Raw genomic sequence first — 17,885 nt, 5'->3', positions numbered from 1 at the left:
GAAAACAACAACAAAGTGGTCTCAGCATGTGTGAATGCAGCCACTGGTGCTTTGCTTACACAGGTACTGCAGAAACAGAAGGTAAGTTTCCCCAGGATAATTGCAGTGTTGGGAAAGAATTTTTACCTGCAAATTGAAAAAGGCAGATGTACAGATTTCAAAGCGGGAAGCGCTTAGTGTGTTTCGGAAATTGTGCAATGGTTTCTAGCAAGCTCAGCTTTTTTTTTTTTTTTACGGCCCTGGAAATCCAAAAGGCATTTTCCAAACCGTAATCCAAACATCGGAGCGGCTGGGAAGAATCTGCTGATAGGGTACAATTCCTGGCGGACAAATGGCCGAGGGAGGTTTTGTTTACTAGAACTGTATCAGGGCACATCTGACTTCAAAATGCCCAGCCTCAAAAATAGATGGCTGTGAAGACCTTGCTCTGTCTAGGTCTTTTTCAACAATCTCCAGCGCAAAAAGGACAGACACATGGAGAAAAGGACAAGAAAACAGGAACTTGGTGTAACGTTGCCACGCGCAGCTTTGGAAAATCCCCGCAGGTGGCATTTTGTGGGCAAACTCCTCCTTTAATTGTAACAGAGTCAGTCCTTGATAGTGCCGCCTGCTTTATTTTTTACTAAAATAATACTCCTGCATCCATCCATTAAACAGAGGAAGGAAAAGATAAGACTGGGATCCTCCAGGTGAGCTTTCTAAATCAAATTAACTTTGCTGTGGATATACCTAGCAATTTGCAAAATCCAGGATTCAGCTCATAATCACCTTTCTTAAGCACCACCTGCCTGAGACAAATTGCTATCCGTTTTTTCCCAGCTTCCCAGGTAAGTTGCGATGGGAAGATAAACTCAACAGGAGGAGGAGGAGGATTGGAGAAGAACCAAGGATGGTCCTTACAGCTCCTGCTACGTGTGCAGCTCACTCACTTCTCTCATTCCACCCCACCCCCCACCAGAGACGATTATCTTAACCCTTGTTTTAGCCTACCTGTTCTTGGCTAAGACGCATCCGTGCTTTGAAGACATTGTTTGGGTTTGTTTAGCTTGGCCCTGCTGGGTGTTGTGCTTTCCACAAAGCACTTAACTGAGTCCAGCGCAGTCACAAATGGGTCCTTTCTCCGGGAGCCAAGGAAAATACAAATGTCAAAGATAAGAGCTGCTGGGCATGTTATAAATATTCCATCTACAGGAAAGCAGATCAAGATATGAGGCTAAGCAGAGCTTGGTCTTGAAAGCACTTCCCAATTCTGGTTACACAGAGTTGTTCGCACATTATTCCCACCCACCCACCTTACGTAAGTAATATCGCAAATTCGTATGACTGCTCCTGTTGAAAATAGGCACCTTGGGCTGCCTGTGCATCATTGCACTTCTTTTCTTAGGAATCGTATTTGTTATTTCTGGGAATTGCACCCCACTAGATTCTTATCCTTATTCCAGGAACCTTTTTAGTTGTTTAATAATTGGGTGCGCTGTGTTTTGCTGAAGCATCTTCTCCAAAATCTGCAATTCCCATCTCCCTTGATGTAAAAATTTAGCCCTCAACCCACACACACCTGACGGCTGATCCATTACAAGTTCAGGCTGAGAAGCGCATGAGGCAAGACTGTGCCCGGGCCGGCTGCCAAAAGCACGGCTTGGGCCACTGAGAGGTGCCCAGACATGGCTTTGGCTGCAACGTTGCACCATAAATCCCGCTCTAGCAGCTTTTCTCTTGCTAGTCTCTATCAACCCAGAAATCTGTTTGATGGCCACATCCTGCACTCAGTTCCCAGGTAAGCTGCAGGCAGAGTGAGCAAACCTAGGTGGGGAGGTGCACTTGAATGGCCAATTCCTCCTCCCAAATGTAGTGGGCAATATTTCTGCAGCTTCTTTTGTGTCCTATGGCACAGCTGCGCCACCAGTTTAATTCCAATGGACACGTGGAAGAAAATGGACAGAGACTAAGAGGCCTCTGTGTGAATGCAAAAATCGGACAACACCTCCGTTTTCCATCAGTCCACAAAGGGATTACAGGCTAAAGGCAGCCCGTGTCCAAAGGTTGCAGCAGTAGAGGAGTGGACTTTTCTGTGGATGAGACAAGAGGCTGTAGACCAGGGGTCCCCAACTCCAGATCTGTGGACCGGCACCGGGCTGCAGCCTGCCAGAAACCAGGCCAGGCAAACAAGCAAAGTCCCATCCGTGGGAAGCAGGCAGCGTGCGAAACCAGGCTCCCTCCAATTGGTGGAAAAAAACCTTTCTCCACGGAACCGGTCCCTGGGGTCCAAAAGGTTGGGGGCCACTGCTGTAGAGGTTCCTCACGAGGGTCTCCTGGTGTTCTCCGACCACTGTTGTGCCAAAAGAACATCAAAGAGGCTTTATTTCACTTCAGCAGCAACTGACGATGCTGTGTCACTCAAGGGGACATCCAGAACTTTCAACACACACTGTTGGGTGTTGAGGGGCTTTCAAAGTGGTTAATTTGTTGTTAGAAACAAAAGTGATCTCTGAAAACAAACCCATGTAGTAACCACCCGAAGACTCCTTTCAACCTTCCACAATCAGCACGTTCCCCACAGATACTAACTCTCATAATCCCTGGCTACAAACCAGGAGTTGGAATCCCAGGCTCCATCAGGCTTCCGATGGCTGGTCTTCTGTCTTTTCCTGTGCTTTGATTTTTCTGCCTTGTGGACAAATGAGAATGTGATGACTTTCAAAGCACCCCAAATTCCTACCATAGGAGCAATCTTTACATGATGCTGCTTTTTTTACTAATGCAACCTTGCTGTTTTTTTATTAAAATAATTTTGGGAGGTTAAAAAAGCAGTACACAATAATGAATGTGTGCACGGGAGCACAAGGAAGCTACAAAGCAATGCAATTTCACAGCCTGATGAGCTCATTTGGACTGGCTGATGATGGCTGGTAGGACAATTAAGCCCCTTTTGCAGATATTTCACTAGCACAGCTGTTTCTCTCCTGCTTTTTAAAACGGGAAAGATGACTGCAGAGACAGGGAATCCAACACAGATTTTGCTTGAGAAAATAATCGAGCAAAGAATATTCAGGTAATGATCCTCCAAATTACAAGTGTGAACATTGACAGAAGGACATTCCTTATGGATGACTTATTACATAAGTATTAATATATTGGAGATTTTTAAATAGAGACTAGACTGCTATTTGCCCAGAACAATTTTGGGTCCCCTGCCTGAGCAGAGAGTTGGACTAGAAGACCTCCAAGGTCCCTTCCGAGTCTTGTTATTCTGTATTCTGTACTTGTTAGATCTATTCTTTTTTTCCCCTCCAAGACTTTTAAGAAAGATAGTTCCCTTCATCTTATCCGCACAGCAACCCCCTTTGTGAGGTAAGAGAAACTAAGAAAGAGACGGGGAGACCCATTTCTGTAGCGGAGATGGATCTGAATCTGGCTCACCCCAATCCGGGCCCTCAATTGCTACATCCCAGTGACTTTCCATTGAGACATGGATGGGCAACAGGGGACTCTGCCTTAATGCCCAGTTCTCGGGGCAAGGCTAGGGTTGTGGGTCTTGCGTTGTGCAGTTTGGGACTCTGTGGTCTTTCCCTGTCCTCAAAATTCACTTAGATTCCCCCAAAGCATCCGAAAGGGGTTCATCCTGTCCCTGGCTGCCTTTCTGATTTGAACCTGGGAGGACAGAGAAGCAGCCCTTCCTACCACCTGCCACGACAAAGCAAATGGAAACAACTCCTAGAGTTCCCCCAGAATACGTTAGAAAACCAGAATCCTTGTATCCAGGGGAAGGAAAATACACAAGGAATCTAATTATATCACAGTGGAATTTTGGGAGACCTTTTGAGAGGAGTGAACCCAGGAAGAAGCAGTGAACTTTTGCTACGTAGAGATGAAGGTGTCGGTGGCGGGCAGAAAGGGCTCAGGAACAGCTCTTGGCCAGCTCCCCAGCGGGCTGAGGCCCATTCTTCATCCCCTAGAAATGCAAGCCAGCTGCCCTGGCACGATGCAACATTTCGGCTGCCCTGGCACCTTCCTCTCAGGGATGGGATGGGCAACCAGAGCTTCTGGACCAGGCTGCCAGGTTGCACAGGATGAAGCTGCCCATCCTCTGCATAAGACTGACACCTGGCGGCCAATGGCAGCCCCTGCAGCTGCAGCATCTCACCACATCGCAGCCAAAGTTGCATCAGCTGCATGCTTGCAAAAGGAGGGACTCCTGCAGCTATGGGGGGGGGGGGGTTTGTCCCTTTTATTCGGCCCACAGCCACTGTTGGGAGATATTTGTTTTTTCTTTCTTTCCTGGCATCTGCATTTGGATTTCAACCCAAACCCCCAAAAACCTTCCTGCAGTTTTGTTTTTTTTTACTAAAGGTTAGAATTTATTTAATTAGCGGATCTTGTATCGGAGGCTTCCAACCAGCATGAAGGAGGTTTCTGAATGGGTGGGTGGGTGGCTTTTTCCAAAGGAGGGGTCCTTGGTGCTCTCTGAACCTGGTTGTTTTCTTGCAGATGTTTCATTAAACAAACCAGGTGCCATCATCAGCCGCGCCAGTGAGGATGACTTCTGGCACTGACTTTTGAGTCACGAAACATCTGCAAGAAAACCACCAAGCTGAGAGAGCACCAAGGACCCCTCATTTCAGCCCTGAGCTACACAGATTCTCCTTTATTGGCACCTCCTCCTCCTCCTTTCTGCCAATTCCACTCCCTACTACAGCGTTTTCCAACCTTAGGAACTTGAAGATGCGTGGACTTCAACTCCCAGAATTCCCCAGCCAGCTGGCTGGGGAATTCTGGGAGTTGAAGTCCACGCATCTTCAAGTTCCTAAGGTTGGAAAACGCTGGAGTAGAGAGTTAGTGCAACTGCAGATTAGCGCAGGGGTCCTCAACCTTGGCAACCTGAAGACTTGTGGAAAACGCTGCCCTACTAGCACCGATGACGCTCCCTACTTGGGTAGTGAAACGTCTGCAAGAGAAGCGCCCAGCTCAGAGAGCGCCTAGGACCCCTCGTTTCAACCCCGAGCTCCCCGTACCGGTAACGCTCCCTTTATGCTGCTTTTTCCAAATGCTTTTTTTTTTCCTTTTTCTGCAAGGCTTCCATCCGCCCTTGCAAAGCGGCCCTCCCTCCCGCAGAGGGCAGCCCTTTTGCAGGCCGGGCTTCTCCTCCTCCCGGTCCTTTTCGCTGGCAGGAAACGCCCCGGGAAGAAGAGGCGAGGCCGGGAGACGGCCAGGCCGGGCCGGAGCGGTCCGTGTGAGCGACGCTTGCAACTTTGCAAAGCCTGGCAGAGATGGGCAAGAAAAACAAGAAGGAGCGGAAGGCCAAGGGGGCCGAGAAGACGGCCGCCAAGATGGAGAAGAAGGTCTGCAAGCGGACCAAGAAAGAGGAGGTGATCACAGGGCTGCAGGAGCTTTTGCAGCTGCAGGGCAGGCAGGCATCCAACAGGTCCAGACCCCACACACACACACTTTCTGAGTCTCTCTCTCTCCCTGCCCACCCTTCCCCCTTCCTCTGTGCAATCCAAGGTGGAGGAATGGGCTTAGTGCAAGAGAAGGGGAGGAGTAGAGCAGCGTTTCCCAACCTTAGGAACTTGAAGATGCGTGGACTTCAACTCCCAGAATTCCCCAGCCAGCATAGCTGGCTGGGGAATTCTGGGAGTTGAAGTCCACGCATCTTCAAGTTCCTAAGGTTGGAAAACGCTGGAGTAGAGAGTTAGTGCAACTGCAGATTAGCGCAGGGGTCCTCAACCTTGGCAACCTAAAGACTTGTGGACTTCAATTCCCCAAGCTGGCTGAGGAATTCTGGGAGTTGAAGTCCACAAGTCTTAAAAGTTGCCAAAGTTGAGGACCCCTTTAGTGCAAGACAAAGCGCAACAACAGGGACGGGAAAAACAGCCCCCTCCCCATTTTTTGGCTGGGGAAAAAAAGAGAGAGAGAAATGAACTTGCGATGTATGGGTTTGACTGTTAGAAAGGGCAGCTAATGGAAGGAAATTAAGATCTGACTTTAGAGAGAAAGAGTAAAATATCACATTTATAACCGCCTTCAAGAAGATTGGACAGGTTTTCTTTATAATATTTTCTCTCCCCCCCCCCCGCAATTTCTTCTCCCAGTAGGCACTGCTTTTCTTTATCTGCGCAGTTTCTTTTCCAATATGTTTTGATCTTGTTACAAAATCTCTTCAACAAAAATTTATACACACACACGCGCACACAGACATACCTTTTCGTGCATGCATGAAAGAGTGTGCAACAGTGATCCCCGTGGAGGGGACGTCTCCCTTTTTGGTCGCAAAACGGAGCCCTTTCTTGACTTGCAGGAGGATCTGGAGGCGCTGATTGCCCAATTCCAGTCTCTGGACGCCGCCAAGACGCAGGTGCTGGAGACCCCCTGCGCCCCTCCCTCCCCAAGGTGAGAGTGGAAACGTGATGGATATTTGGGCAGCTGGGAAATTTTGGCCTCAAAATGTTTGGTGCACCCCTTTAATCTCCAGCGAAAAGCTGCTAGTCCTCAAGAACTCTGTTCCTCCAAATCCTGTGCTTGATTTGCTTAGCTTTTTTCCTCTTGGTCCCCAGGCTCAACGCCTCTCTGTCCGCTCACCCAGAGAAAGATGAGCTCATCCTGTTTGGAGGTGAATATTTCAATGGCCAAAAAGTAAAGTATTCCCTTTTCTCTCTCTCTCTCTCTCTCTCTCTCTCTCCTCCCTTCTCTTGCCAGCTTCGCTTTGAAATCTTCCAGAAATTCCATGTTGAAGTTTTGATTGTTTTAAGGAATTGTAGAGCCCCAAACGGATCTATGCCTTATTCCCAGCGCTGGTCAATACAGGTGGTTCTCGAGGTATAACCACAGTCGGTCCCAAAATTTCTGTGAAATAGTGGTTAAGTGAGTTTTCTCATATTTTAAGACTTTTCTTGCCACCGCTGTTAAGTGAATCACTGCAGTTGGTAAGTTAGTAACACGGTTGTTAAGTGAAACTGGCTTCTCCAATGGCTTTGCTGTCACAAAAGGGGATCAGGTGATCCCAGAACATTGCAACCGTCATAAATGTGAGTCAGTTGCTAAGCTCCCGATTATGTAACTGTGGGGGATGCTGCAACGGTTGTGTGAAAAACTGTCATTTTTTCTAGTGCCTTTGTAACTTTGGTCAGTAAATGAACTGTTGTTAAGTCAAGGACTGCCTGTATTCTGCCTTTCGCCAGCAGTAATAAGAGTTGGGTGTCTTTAGATGTGCCGGATCCCGTTAAAAAGGTCAAGAATTATTCACATTAGTCACAGATAGACAAAGTCTCAAAGCTGGATGGTGTGAACTGGATTTCCCCATCCTTTTTCTCTTGTCTTTCTGCATTTAACCCAGGGAAAATTGATCAGGATTCCAAGTTAAAAACGTCTCCTACCGTACAGCTTTGCTTGCAGAACAAAGTCCTTTTGAGCCCTCCTAGACCTAGAAAGGCTCCAGAAGAAGGTGGAGGAGGAGGGGAGCAAAATTGAGGGTGGGTTGCTTGGTTGAGGAAGCTCTGGGCTTTATCCAGCGGGGAACAGAACAATGCAGAAAGCGGCTTTACTAAAATCTGTTGACTGAATGGATTTCTCATTAGTAGCCCTTGCATTTTTATCTTCTAATTTTATGGGCTTTGATTCTGTCGACCGCCTTGAGGAGCTTCTCTGAGCAGGAAAAAAAGAGATATAAATAATTTAATAATAATAATAAGTAGTAGTAGTAGTAGTAGGAAGGGACCTTGGAGGTCGTCTAGTCCAGCCCCCTGCTCAGGCAGGAAACGCTATACTATTTCAGACAAATTCAAAGCAATAAATGTAAACCACACATGTAGGGAAGCAAATATTCTTTCCCTCTGCTTCTCCTGACAATTGACTTCATGGTGAAGTCATCAAAGTTCATTTGGCAGGAAATTTAAGGCCTATCTGGGAGAACTTCATCCCACAGCATGGAACTAATTTATAGAACCGGTCGCTCTAAACCAGGGCTCTCCAAACCTGGCCACTTTAAGACTTGTGGACGTCAATTCCTGGCTGGCTGAGGAATTCTGGGAGTTGAAGTCCATCGTTCTTAAAGTGGCCAAGTTTGGAGACCCATGAATCTGAATGGCCTCAAGAGGGAGCTTCAGCCTTTCTTCTCTCCTTCTGCTCCAGACACCCGATATTCTTGCGGAAGGAATAGTCGGAAGGGCGGATGGTCCCATCTTGCTCTGACCTTCAGCGGGAGTGGAGGTCTATCTGGAGGACCTCAATTGCTTTCCTTCTGAATTCTTGGCCTTGAAATGGCCACCTTTCTCCTCTGAAGTAGGGGAGGATCATGGTCCGAATCAGCAGCTTGCAGAGTCTGCAGTTGCTTTACTAACACGAGGGTCTGCTTAGGGCCGACTTGGTACCGGGTGCCGATTCGGGTGCTGAAGCAGCCAGGGAGGCCCAAGGACTTTAATGGATTTCCAGGGTTGCCAAAAGCAGCAAATGCTTTGAGATCTCAAGATGTGGACTAAAATGGGCCTTTCCTGGAAGACCTCTTTTTCTAGCAAAGCCCTCCTCCTCCTCCTCCTCCTCTGATCTCTCCCTTAGAGCATCCTCTACAACGAGCTCTTCGTTTACAACCTCCGGAAGAACAGCTGGGCGAAAATTGACGTTCCAAGTCCTCCGCCTCGGCGCTGCGCTCACCAGGTACGGGGCATGTGACGGCCTGCGATTCGGATCGCCCACCATGCTAAGCCAGGACGGGCCTTGCTTCGTAGTGGCACTGATTTATGCCGGAGCATGCCTAACCGGGCTTCTTCTTCAGAGAAGAGGGCTCTGTAAATACATGTAGAGGCCACCAGTATGGGATGCGGCCTGCCTTCCTTTCCTCCCTCCCTCTCTCTTTTCCTTCCTTCCCTTTTCCTTCCTTCCCTCCCTCCCTCCCTTTCCCTGTCTCCCTTTCCTTCCTTCCCTTCCCTCCCCACTCCTTACCTAGCTACTTATCATGAGCACAGTGGTTCAAGACATCGTGGTGAGAACGATGCAGGGAAGATCTCGGGCTTTGCATCTCGAAAAGGACCCTAATGTGCCCCCCCTCTCTTTCTCTCTCTTCCTGCCAGGCGGTGGTGGTCGCTCAGGGTGGCGGGCAACTTTGGCTGTTTGGTGGGGAATTTGCTTCTCCGGATGGGGAGCAGTTCTACCACTACAAAGACCTCTGGGTCTTGCATTTGGCCAGCAGGACCTGGGAGCAAGTCAAGTAAGTCTGTGTGCGCCCCCCCCCAGGGATGGCCGGGGGCCCGGTGCAGAATGGGGAACCCGGGGATCGGGTGGGACGGCGACCCTGAGACACGCGCGGGTCTCTGGGTGCCATGTTGCTTTCTGGACGTTGGTTCCTTTGTTGCTTCTCTCAGAAGAAAGAGAAAGTAGGCAAAGAGCTGCCAGTGGGGTTTTTCCACACGAGGCCCTTGCTTAAAATATGCAGGTAATCCTCGACTTACAGCCATTCATTTAGTGACTGTTCAAAATTACAATTGCACTGAAAAAAGTGACAACCATTTTTCCCACTTACGACCATTGCAGCAGCGTCCCCCAGGGTCGCCTGAACAAAATTTGGACGCTTGGCCACTGGCTCGTATCTATGGCAGTTGCCGAGTCCTGTGTTTGTCTGTGTGTGTGTGTGTGTGTGTGTGTGTGTGTGTGTGTTTCTGTGATCCCCTTTTGAGACCTTCTGACAGGCAAAGTCCATGGGGAACCCAGATTCACTTAACCACCATGTTACTAATTTAGCAACTGCAGTGATTTGCTGAACAATGGTGGCAAAGAGAGGTCGTAAAGTGGGGCAAAACTCACAGCTGATTCGCTTTGCAATGGAAATTTTGGGTTCAATTGGGATCATAACTTGAGGGCTACCTGCACTCCAAAACAGGCCAAGAACAGGAAAAGGGGGAGAAAAATATCAGAGACTCTTAGTTTGCTGGGCTTGAAGGTGGAAGGAAAAAAGCTGCTTGTGAGCTCTTGATCCTGAAATTCCGGGTTGCTGAAGAAGAGGGCTCCTCCACGCACACAGACACAGACACACACAACACACCCCTTGTATGGGAGGTGCTTCATCTCAAGGCCTCCTTTTTCCTTCCCAAATGCTGGAAGGAAGGTGGGTGGGTTGCCTTTTGTCCCCCTCTGTCAGAGGAGCCAAGACAAAGGCAGGGAGCCCCCCTCCCCCCGCAGCCCATTCCTGGGCACGGGCCTTGGGGTGCATCTGCAGAAGGGGTGGGGGGGTTGCCTGGGCTTTCTGCCTCCACCCTCCCCTGCCCTGGACCGGAAGGGGAGGGTGAAGGGGAGCAGTGCCTGTGACAAGGGGGTAGCCTGCAAGAAGGGGACTGAAGCTGGGGGTTGAAGGAGCAGCCGTGACCCATTGAAAAAACCAGAGGGGCGGCTGAATCCCCTCCTTTGATTGCAGAGCTTCGGGAGGACCCTCCGGGCGGAGTGGGCACCGGATGGCCGTCAGCAAGAGGCAGCTCATCATCTTTGGAGGCTTTCACGAGAGTAGCCGGTGAGTCTGCTCTCCCGTCCTTCCCTGGAGGTGTTCCATCAAGGCTGCTAACATTGGAGTTTCACCTGTCGGAACCGTGGCACCCAGGGCAGGTGGTGGCGGTTCAGATTTTGACTCCTTCGCCCTGCTATCGTCACCGGGCTTTCCCTGGAGGAGCATAGCACAACGTTAGGAGGACGGCCTTTCCCCAAAACTGCTCAGACCCCACCTCTCCCACATTCAAGGAAGGAGCCGAGCTTCACTCGTTTAAGGGCCATCTTTGTCGGTCCTTTTTCAAATGCTAAGTGCTTATGCTTTCTTTATCGTGGTTACTTAACTTCTCTAGGCAGAAAGTTCAGGTAGAAGTGGTAGAAGTCAACTTAGGGCAGGTCGTGGAATCTGGAATGTGGGGCTGCCCAGGACAAGGGTGGGCCACCAAGAGAAATCAGAAGGTCTGCAACAGATGAAAGGCTGGAGGGCCAGAGCTGAGCCCGTGTTGCTCATGCTGTCGTGGTAGTCCCTTCATTCATTCTGCTGGAGATCTGTTGCCAACTCAACTGTGCCTTCCATGACTTGTGTGTAATGTTCTTGATCAACTAGAGACTACATCTATTACAACGATGTCCATGCTTTCAACCTGGACACCTTTGCTTGGTCCAAGCTGGCTCCTTCTGGGATCGGCCCAGCCCCAAGGTCAGGTTGCCATCTGGCTTCAACACCTGAGGGCCACCTCGTGGTCTATGGAGGCTACTCCAAGCAGGTGAGGGTCACCTTTTGCCATTAGGGTTGATATGAGTCATCAGTCTTTAAGAATAGAAACTCTTCGAGTGGTTTGGAGCACATTTGAAAGGGACCAGTAGGAGGGCCTTTTCTGCAACGTGTCTAGATTCAGGGGCTTCACAAAAGCTGCCCTCAGGTGCTATGGATCAGGCTGTGGTCCTCCACTGTTGCTAGATTGCCCTTCCCTCACCCTGGCAGGCACTTCTGAATGATCATAGTTCCGTAACTTCTGGAGGACCTCTTTCCCACCTCTTTCTCAGTTAGGAATGGCTGAAGCATTTGCAGGATGTCTAAGTTCCCTTAGGAAAATATTTGGGGAAAGTCGCTGGGAATCTCACTGGTTTAAAAATCCTGACACTTTGCTCTTATAGGTGAAGTAATAAAACAAGGGCTAGAAGGATTGCACATTTATTTATAAAAGAAAGATTTGTGGAAATAGTTCCTTGATGATAGCTTGGTTCTGAGTCTATGATTCCATAATGCAACCGCTTTTGTTGTGCAGCGAATTAAGAAGGACGTCGACAAAGGGACCCTCCATACGGATATGTTTCTCTTGAGTGCTGAAGGCTTGGGTAAGTGTCCTTGCTGAATTTTTTGCTGTGCTGAAGGTTGAATGGTGTGTGTGTGTTTGTGTGTGTGTGTGTGTGTGTGTGTCTTCCAAGCAGCAAAGGATTCTCATGCTGGGTATAGACCCCCCTGATGTCCCTTAAAGCCTGAATTTTAAGAGGTTTCCCTATTATTATACTTTCCATCCATCTCTCACTTTTCTTGTTCTGCTTTTCTATCTTTGACAGAAAAATGGACTTGGAGCAGGGTCAGCCCTTCTGGAGTGAAGCCAACACCCAGATCCGGCTTCTCGGTGGCCATGGCACCTGGCAACCGCTCTCTTCTCTTTGGGGGCGTCCACGATGAGGAAGAAGAGGAGCGTCTGGAAGGCGACTTCTTCAGTGACATTTATTTCTATGATCTGGCAAAGAATCGGTGGTTTCTTGGACAGTTAAAGGTTTGTGGAGAAATCTCACACAGTGAGGTCTTTTCAGAAGCTCTTTAGAACATCTCTGGTGCTTGGGTTGGATTTTCACGTTGTCTCCATCCTAGGGGTCAAAGTCCGAGAGAAAGAGAAGACGACGAGGAGCAGCGAAAGGGGAGGCCCGTCAGGCTGCTGGTGGAGGGGATGAGGTGGAAGGGCAGCCTCCCCCGGGCCCCGTGGAGGTGGTCAAGGAGGTGGTGGCAGAGGACGGGACGGTGATGATCGTCAAGCAGCTCATCTCAGCTCCTCAGGGGAAGTCCGCAGAGTCACCAGAGTCTGAAGACGACGATGACAGGGGAAATGAAGCCTCCAGCCCTCCTCCAGTGGAGCCCTGCCCGCGATCAAATGCCATGCTGGCAGTGAAGCACGGGGTGCTCTACCTCTACGGGGGGATGTTTGAGGTGGGGGACCGCCAGTTCACTCTCAACGACCTCTATGCCCTCGACCTCCACAAGATGGAAGAGTGGAAGGTGCTTGTGGAGATGGACCCAAGTGAGTTAAGACCTTCCCGCTCTCCCGTCTGCTTTCAGGTTTCACCTCCATCTTATTCTCTGTACCTGCAGAGCCTGCAGGCGCCCCTGGGCAAGTGACACGTGAAGCCCGGTTTAGAGTTCCCGAATTCTTCTCTTGGAGACGTTCCTCAGGAGCTGAAAGGCAGCTGGGTTTAATTCTGTCCCAGCTTATTTGGGCCGATTCAGAGACGGGGTGGGCCTGTGGCTGAAGTACCTTCATGCTGAGGGTTCTGGATATACGTCACCAACCGGCCAGCACAGAGCAGCTAATTTTGGCCGGGCTTAATCCCAGGAAGAACGACTTCACCGTGCCTTGGCCTTGCTTGATCCTGGCCCTGAACTTTTTCATTAATCCTAGCAAGGGCTGCTTAGTGCTTACTGTTCCCTTAATATGGGCTGCAAATACTTTGAACCTTCCTATCAGTTGCTGGAATTACTGGGGAAGGGAAGATCCTTAATGAAATCCTTCCACAAGTGATTGTTTTACCTAAATCTGAACTTTTTTTCGCCCAGGAACAGTCCAGCCACCATAGCCTAGTCCAGACAGATTTCAGTAGGAGATGCCCCAAGGATTCAGAGTCCTCTCTGGACCTCCAGACTTTGAGGAAGTTATTATTACTGTACAATCTGGGTCCTTTTAACAATTCAAGCATTGTTCACCCTCTTTGGAATCAGTCACAGCTCAGCCTCAGGTTGACTTCAGCATCTTTCCTACTAACTTGGAGGGCACCGCCAGACATTTAGAAGCCAACATGGAGGACTGGTGGTAATTTCAGGAACCGTTCTTAACAACTAGTGTTAATTTTGAATGTTCTTCTGCATGCGAGGGTCATATATTAGCATGTGTGCATTCCCGTGTATTTGTTTATGTGTGTGTGTGTGTGTGTGTATACATATATACACACACACATACACATGTTCTACTGTGGCAGAAACTCAGGAATGGCTTGAAGAATCTGAGTCCGATGAAGACGTGGAAGGTGCTGTGGGAGGAGAGGAAGAGGAGGAGGAGGAAGAGGACTCTGATGAGGAGGAGAGCGGAGAGGATGGTAAGGCCATCAAAAAACCCTGGACAAGGACCACTGTGTCCAGCGTGTGTTGAGAAGGAAGAGGTCCAGTTCCTCACCTTTGGGTTTTGATTCCCATGGGTGGCTCTCAGGGGCCATAGCTGTGTGGGGATTCCCTACCTACAGTTTTGCATCTTGCCCACCCACCTGTTCTTCAACATAAATTAGGTAAATGGATGGATAACTGGAGAAAAGCCTATGAATATTCATGCAGGTGAGGGCTGCCCTTGATTCTAGTAGATCCAAAGGACAATATGACACCCCCGGTGGGAGAACTCCTTTCTCGCCTCAGTTCTACACTGACCCTTTGCTTTTTCTTCTTTCAGACAAGGAAGAACATCCAGCTGTGCAACAGGATGAAACATTTGCAGACTACCTTTCCAAGACAGAGCACTACTGGGTGGATCTGGCCCGCCAGAACTTGGGCCCTGATGCCAAAGAGAAGAAGGCGGTGAAAGTGGGACAGGCCATGGCGAAGGCATTCTACGAAGGTGCCACCTAGGCAAGGCTTACCAGCGATGGGCCGAATGGTTGTGCTTGGCCAATCCTGTCTTCCACAAGGCAGGATCTGACTTGACAGTTGATTGTTTAGAAGGCCTGTGGTGAATAAGTTACTTCTGTCAAGGATTTGCGAGCAAAGTAACTGATGTATATGCTGAGAAAATCTGACATTGTTCTTGATCGATGGAAGTCAAGCCAATGCTTTTGAGGGACAGGCTTTCTATGGGGTTTAATCCTTTACAGGCAGAGAGGGTTTTACAAGATTCAGGATCCTCAGGAAAATCCATCTCACAATGTTCTTGTGAAGCTAGTTCTGTCAGAGAGTCCCAGTTATTACTGCTTCTCCTGGGCACTTCTGAGTTGCGGCGTGAGGATGCGGAATGGCCGGAGTAGTTTCCGATGGCCCTGTGCATGTACGGTTATGCTGGAAGAGAAAGAGGGATGAACGTAGAAAACGGAAAGCATTTCAGGAGCGAGCGGCTGGAATAACGCCTTGGAACGTTTAACAGAAGCCACATCTCACACGGAGGCAGGCAGGAGGCTGGAAGCTGGAATTTGCCATTTTAAGAGAGTTTACCAATAAAAATGCTTTTGCTGGTGAGGGCGGTATTTTTATTTAATGAGTTATTTATTTGAGCAGGAAGTATCAGGTCCTTGTGCTGGCAGGGCGCTTCTCTCTGCACCATCATTAGTGCTGCTTAAAAAATCAGCTTGTGTGGGGAAAATGCGTGGTGGACTGAGTTTTCCACCAAATTACTCATGTTTTTGTTTAGGAGAACATCAATGAGCAGAATGTGGGGGCCTTTAGGAGAGGGATGGGAAAGGGACTTGGTTCCAAACCCCTTGTAGCCTGGAGCTCTTTCCGTGGGTAACTCTAACCCTCTTACAATCTGTTTGAAAAGAAATTGGAGTTGAAACAGGTGGCCTTCCACAGGCTGGCCTCCAAATCCTGTCTGTCCCATGGCTAATGGTAAATGATGGGAAGGATAACATCGTCAAGGTCAAAAGCTCACACTTTCTGTTCCCAAGAGAGAATAAAGGAAAACGGATCAATAGCAACCTTTCTCATCTGCTTCTCTGCATGTACCTTGGGATCCAAGACCCATAATTCACAGCCAACAGATCTGAAAGACTGCCCTCTTGACTATTTTGCTGGGTAGCTAAGCCACGATCTTCCAGATGTTGCCCAAGTGGCAACGCCTGCCAATGTACATCATGGGAAAAGATGGAGATGATTTGAACAATATCAGGAGGGTCTCGTTGGCCCACCGTGGCTCTTGAGAATTGCACTGTGTCTCGAGTAAGGATAAAGTTGCGTTTCCCTCACTGGAGACTCAATGCAGGGGCACAGGGCCATTTCTGGATTGGTGGGAAAGGCATGGGAATCCAGTTGTGTGTTTTCCAGACCACCCCCAGCTGTTGACCAGGCCTCTTGGATCCAGCTTTACAAAGTCAGCTTGGGCTGCAAAGCTACTCGGACGCATCCTTCTCCTTCGCCAAAACTTAGTGATGAAGCTGTGGGATTGTTTTTGTCTGGTATCTGTGAATGATTTTTTTAAAGTGATGTATTAAAGCGCCTGTTACTCGTCCCAGCTTCTGCCAACCTAGCAGTTCGAAAGCACGTAAAAATGCAAGTAGAAAAATAGGGACCACTCCGGTGGGAAGGTAACAGCGTTCCGTGCGCCTTTGGCGTCTAGTCATGCCGGCCACATGACCACAGAGACGTCCTCGGACAAGCGCTGGCTCTTCGGCTTTGAAACGGAGATGAGCACCGGCCCCTAGAGTCGGAAACGACTAGCACGCATCTGCGGGGGAACCTTTACCTTTACCTTTTATTAAATCAGGGGTGTCCCACCTTGGCATTTTTAAAACTCGTGAACGTCAACTCCCAGAATTCCCCAGCTAGCATACCACGGAAGTTAACCTTCCCAGCTGCACAAAAACCCGATAGGGGAGAGAACATCCTCTCAAGTTTATAAAATAGAACTGGGACACTCACAAGGTATGGTCAAAAAAGTCAACATGGCAGCCAAGAGTGCAAACAAAGCTCCATCTGGGCATCGCACACAAATGAAGATCCGTTAGTTATCAAGGAAGACTTGGGCTTTAGACGACATGAAAGGCAGCTAGAGCTTTTGATTGCGTGTCCTAGCCGTCTTCTGAACTCTTGATCCATCCGAAGAGAACAACTGTTGTGCCTTTTTTCCAGGCTAGAAATTCAAAGGGCACCACTGCATCCTTGGTAAGAAAGATGTACTTTCAGTGAAAGACCCAAGGCAGAGAAGCCCACCTTGCCCCTCCCCCAAATAAGAAGAAAAAGAAGAAAGAACAACGCAGGCATCTTATAAAGATGTTTTGGACCATACCAAAATTAAGTGATACATAGAGGAGAGAAAACAAATTATAAAAAGAGCATTACATACTCAGAGGCTGTTGTTGACAATGTTTTCGTTGTTGTTTTTGTGGTTGTTCTCTATTTTGGTTTTGGTTTTTCTTTCCTTCTTTTTGTACAGGGATTATGTTGGAAGCTGGAATATACATCCTGCAGACAAAATGCGAAACTATTACATGCTCCGAGGCCAAGCAAGGCATCTGGAAATGGCTCATGGCAAGATGGAAGAAGGGATGCCCGTCACGCCTCGTTCCTCGGGGTGCCACGGGGGCTCTTGGGGGGGGACATTCAAGCATCTTTCCCCACAGAGAGGGGCCGACTCCTAGGCCATCTGGGGGATGCGTTTCCTGGAAAACCTTGGTCATCTTTCAAAAGAAAACAAAAACTTTCTGGGTCTATTTTAAACACCTGCTGGAAAGGATTAAAAACATGTCTTGAACAAGATTATAAAAAAAAAAGATTGTGCAGTTTATAAATACAGGATTTTTACCTGAGCCTCAGCATCCTGCAGGTGACTTTATGCAAAACTTTGGTAGGATGGGCCGTCAATAAATTTTACAAATGAGTAAAATAAATAATTTTCTATTGTCGCCTGGGACAATGAATGATTTCAACACATTGGGTGGGAAAAAATATTTGGGACTTCAAGAAGAGGCGAGGAGGGGCTTAAGACCTGTCTGCTAGATATGGCGGTTTAAATTATTCAAGAAATGGTCATCAACCATCAACGTCGTCCCTTGAGTGGCATCTGCTCGGACCGTTCTCCGTTTTGGCCTTTCCCAGCTCAAGGCAAACACCGGGATTGCCCTGGGATTTTCTCGAGGGACCCCCACCTTGTATCTCTAAGGCCAACCGCTGCATATCACCAAGCAATGCCAGGACAGCCGCATCTCTCCGAAAGTTGCCTTGAATTAAACGTCTGAAGAGGGAGGCAATTCAGGTGAAACCGCTTTCCTAGGTCTGGCTAAATCCACCCGGAGGAACGCTTTCTGTCCTGTCTGGTGCTGGGAGGCGGGAATGCTGCTGCTACCATTCGGCCATGCCACACAGCAAAAGGATTGTGCAAGCAAAGGATTTTGGGGCTAAAATCCAAAACATTACCTAGGAAGGGGGCGGGGTGGGGGTGGGGGAAAAA

At 48.8% G+C, this 17,885-nt stretch overlaps 1 protein-coding gene across 6 annotated transcripts; it reads left to right on the top strand.

Annotated features, from left to right (window-relative positions):
* Window positions 1-5,183: 5,183 nt before the first annotated feature.
* On the top strand, window positions 5,184-17,885 carry KLHDC4 (kelch domain containing 4). Of its 6 annotated transcripts, none has more exons than XR_014493460.1 (13): window positions 5,184-5,366; window positions 6,296-6,387; window positions 6,552-6,630; window positions 8,548-8,646; window positions 9,060-9,196; window positions 10,397-10,489; window positions 11,069-11,228; window positions 11,751-11,820; window positions 12,043-12,251; window positions 12,347-12,770; window positions 13,723-13,839; window positions 14,184-14,955; window positions 16,872-17,007. XR_014493460.1 is itself a non-coding variant. In XM_083370847.1 (12 exons), the coding sequence occupies exons 1-12, from the start codon at window positions 5,268-5,270 to the stop codon at window positions 14,357-14,359; spliced, it is 1,755 nt and encodes a 584-aa protein (XP_083226973.1). In that variant the 5' UTR covers window positions 5,184-5,267; the 3' UTR covers window positions 14,360-14,959. The 6 variants fall into 6 exon arrangements, 4 of the variants coding, with proteins under 4 accessions (XP_083226973.1, XP_083226972.1, XP_083226975.1 ...); XR_014493461.1 differs by having other exon boundaries at window positions 14,184-14,898; window positions 16,872-16,997; XM_083370847.1 differs by lacking the exon at window positions 16,872-17,007 and having other exon boundaries at window positions 14,184-14,959.

Source organism: Vipera ursinii (genome assembly GCF_947247035.1).
Source record: "Vipera ursinii genome assembly, chromosome: 10".
NCBI lineage: Eukaryota > Metazoa > Chordata > Lepidosauria > Squamata > Viperidae > Vipera > Vipera ursinii.
The sequence above is the reverse complement of the archived record's forward strand: the minus strand, read 5'-3'. Positions and strand labels throughout refer to the sequence as shown.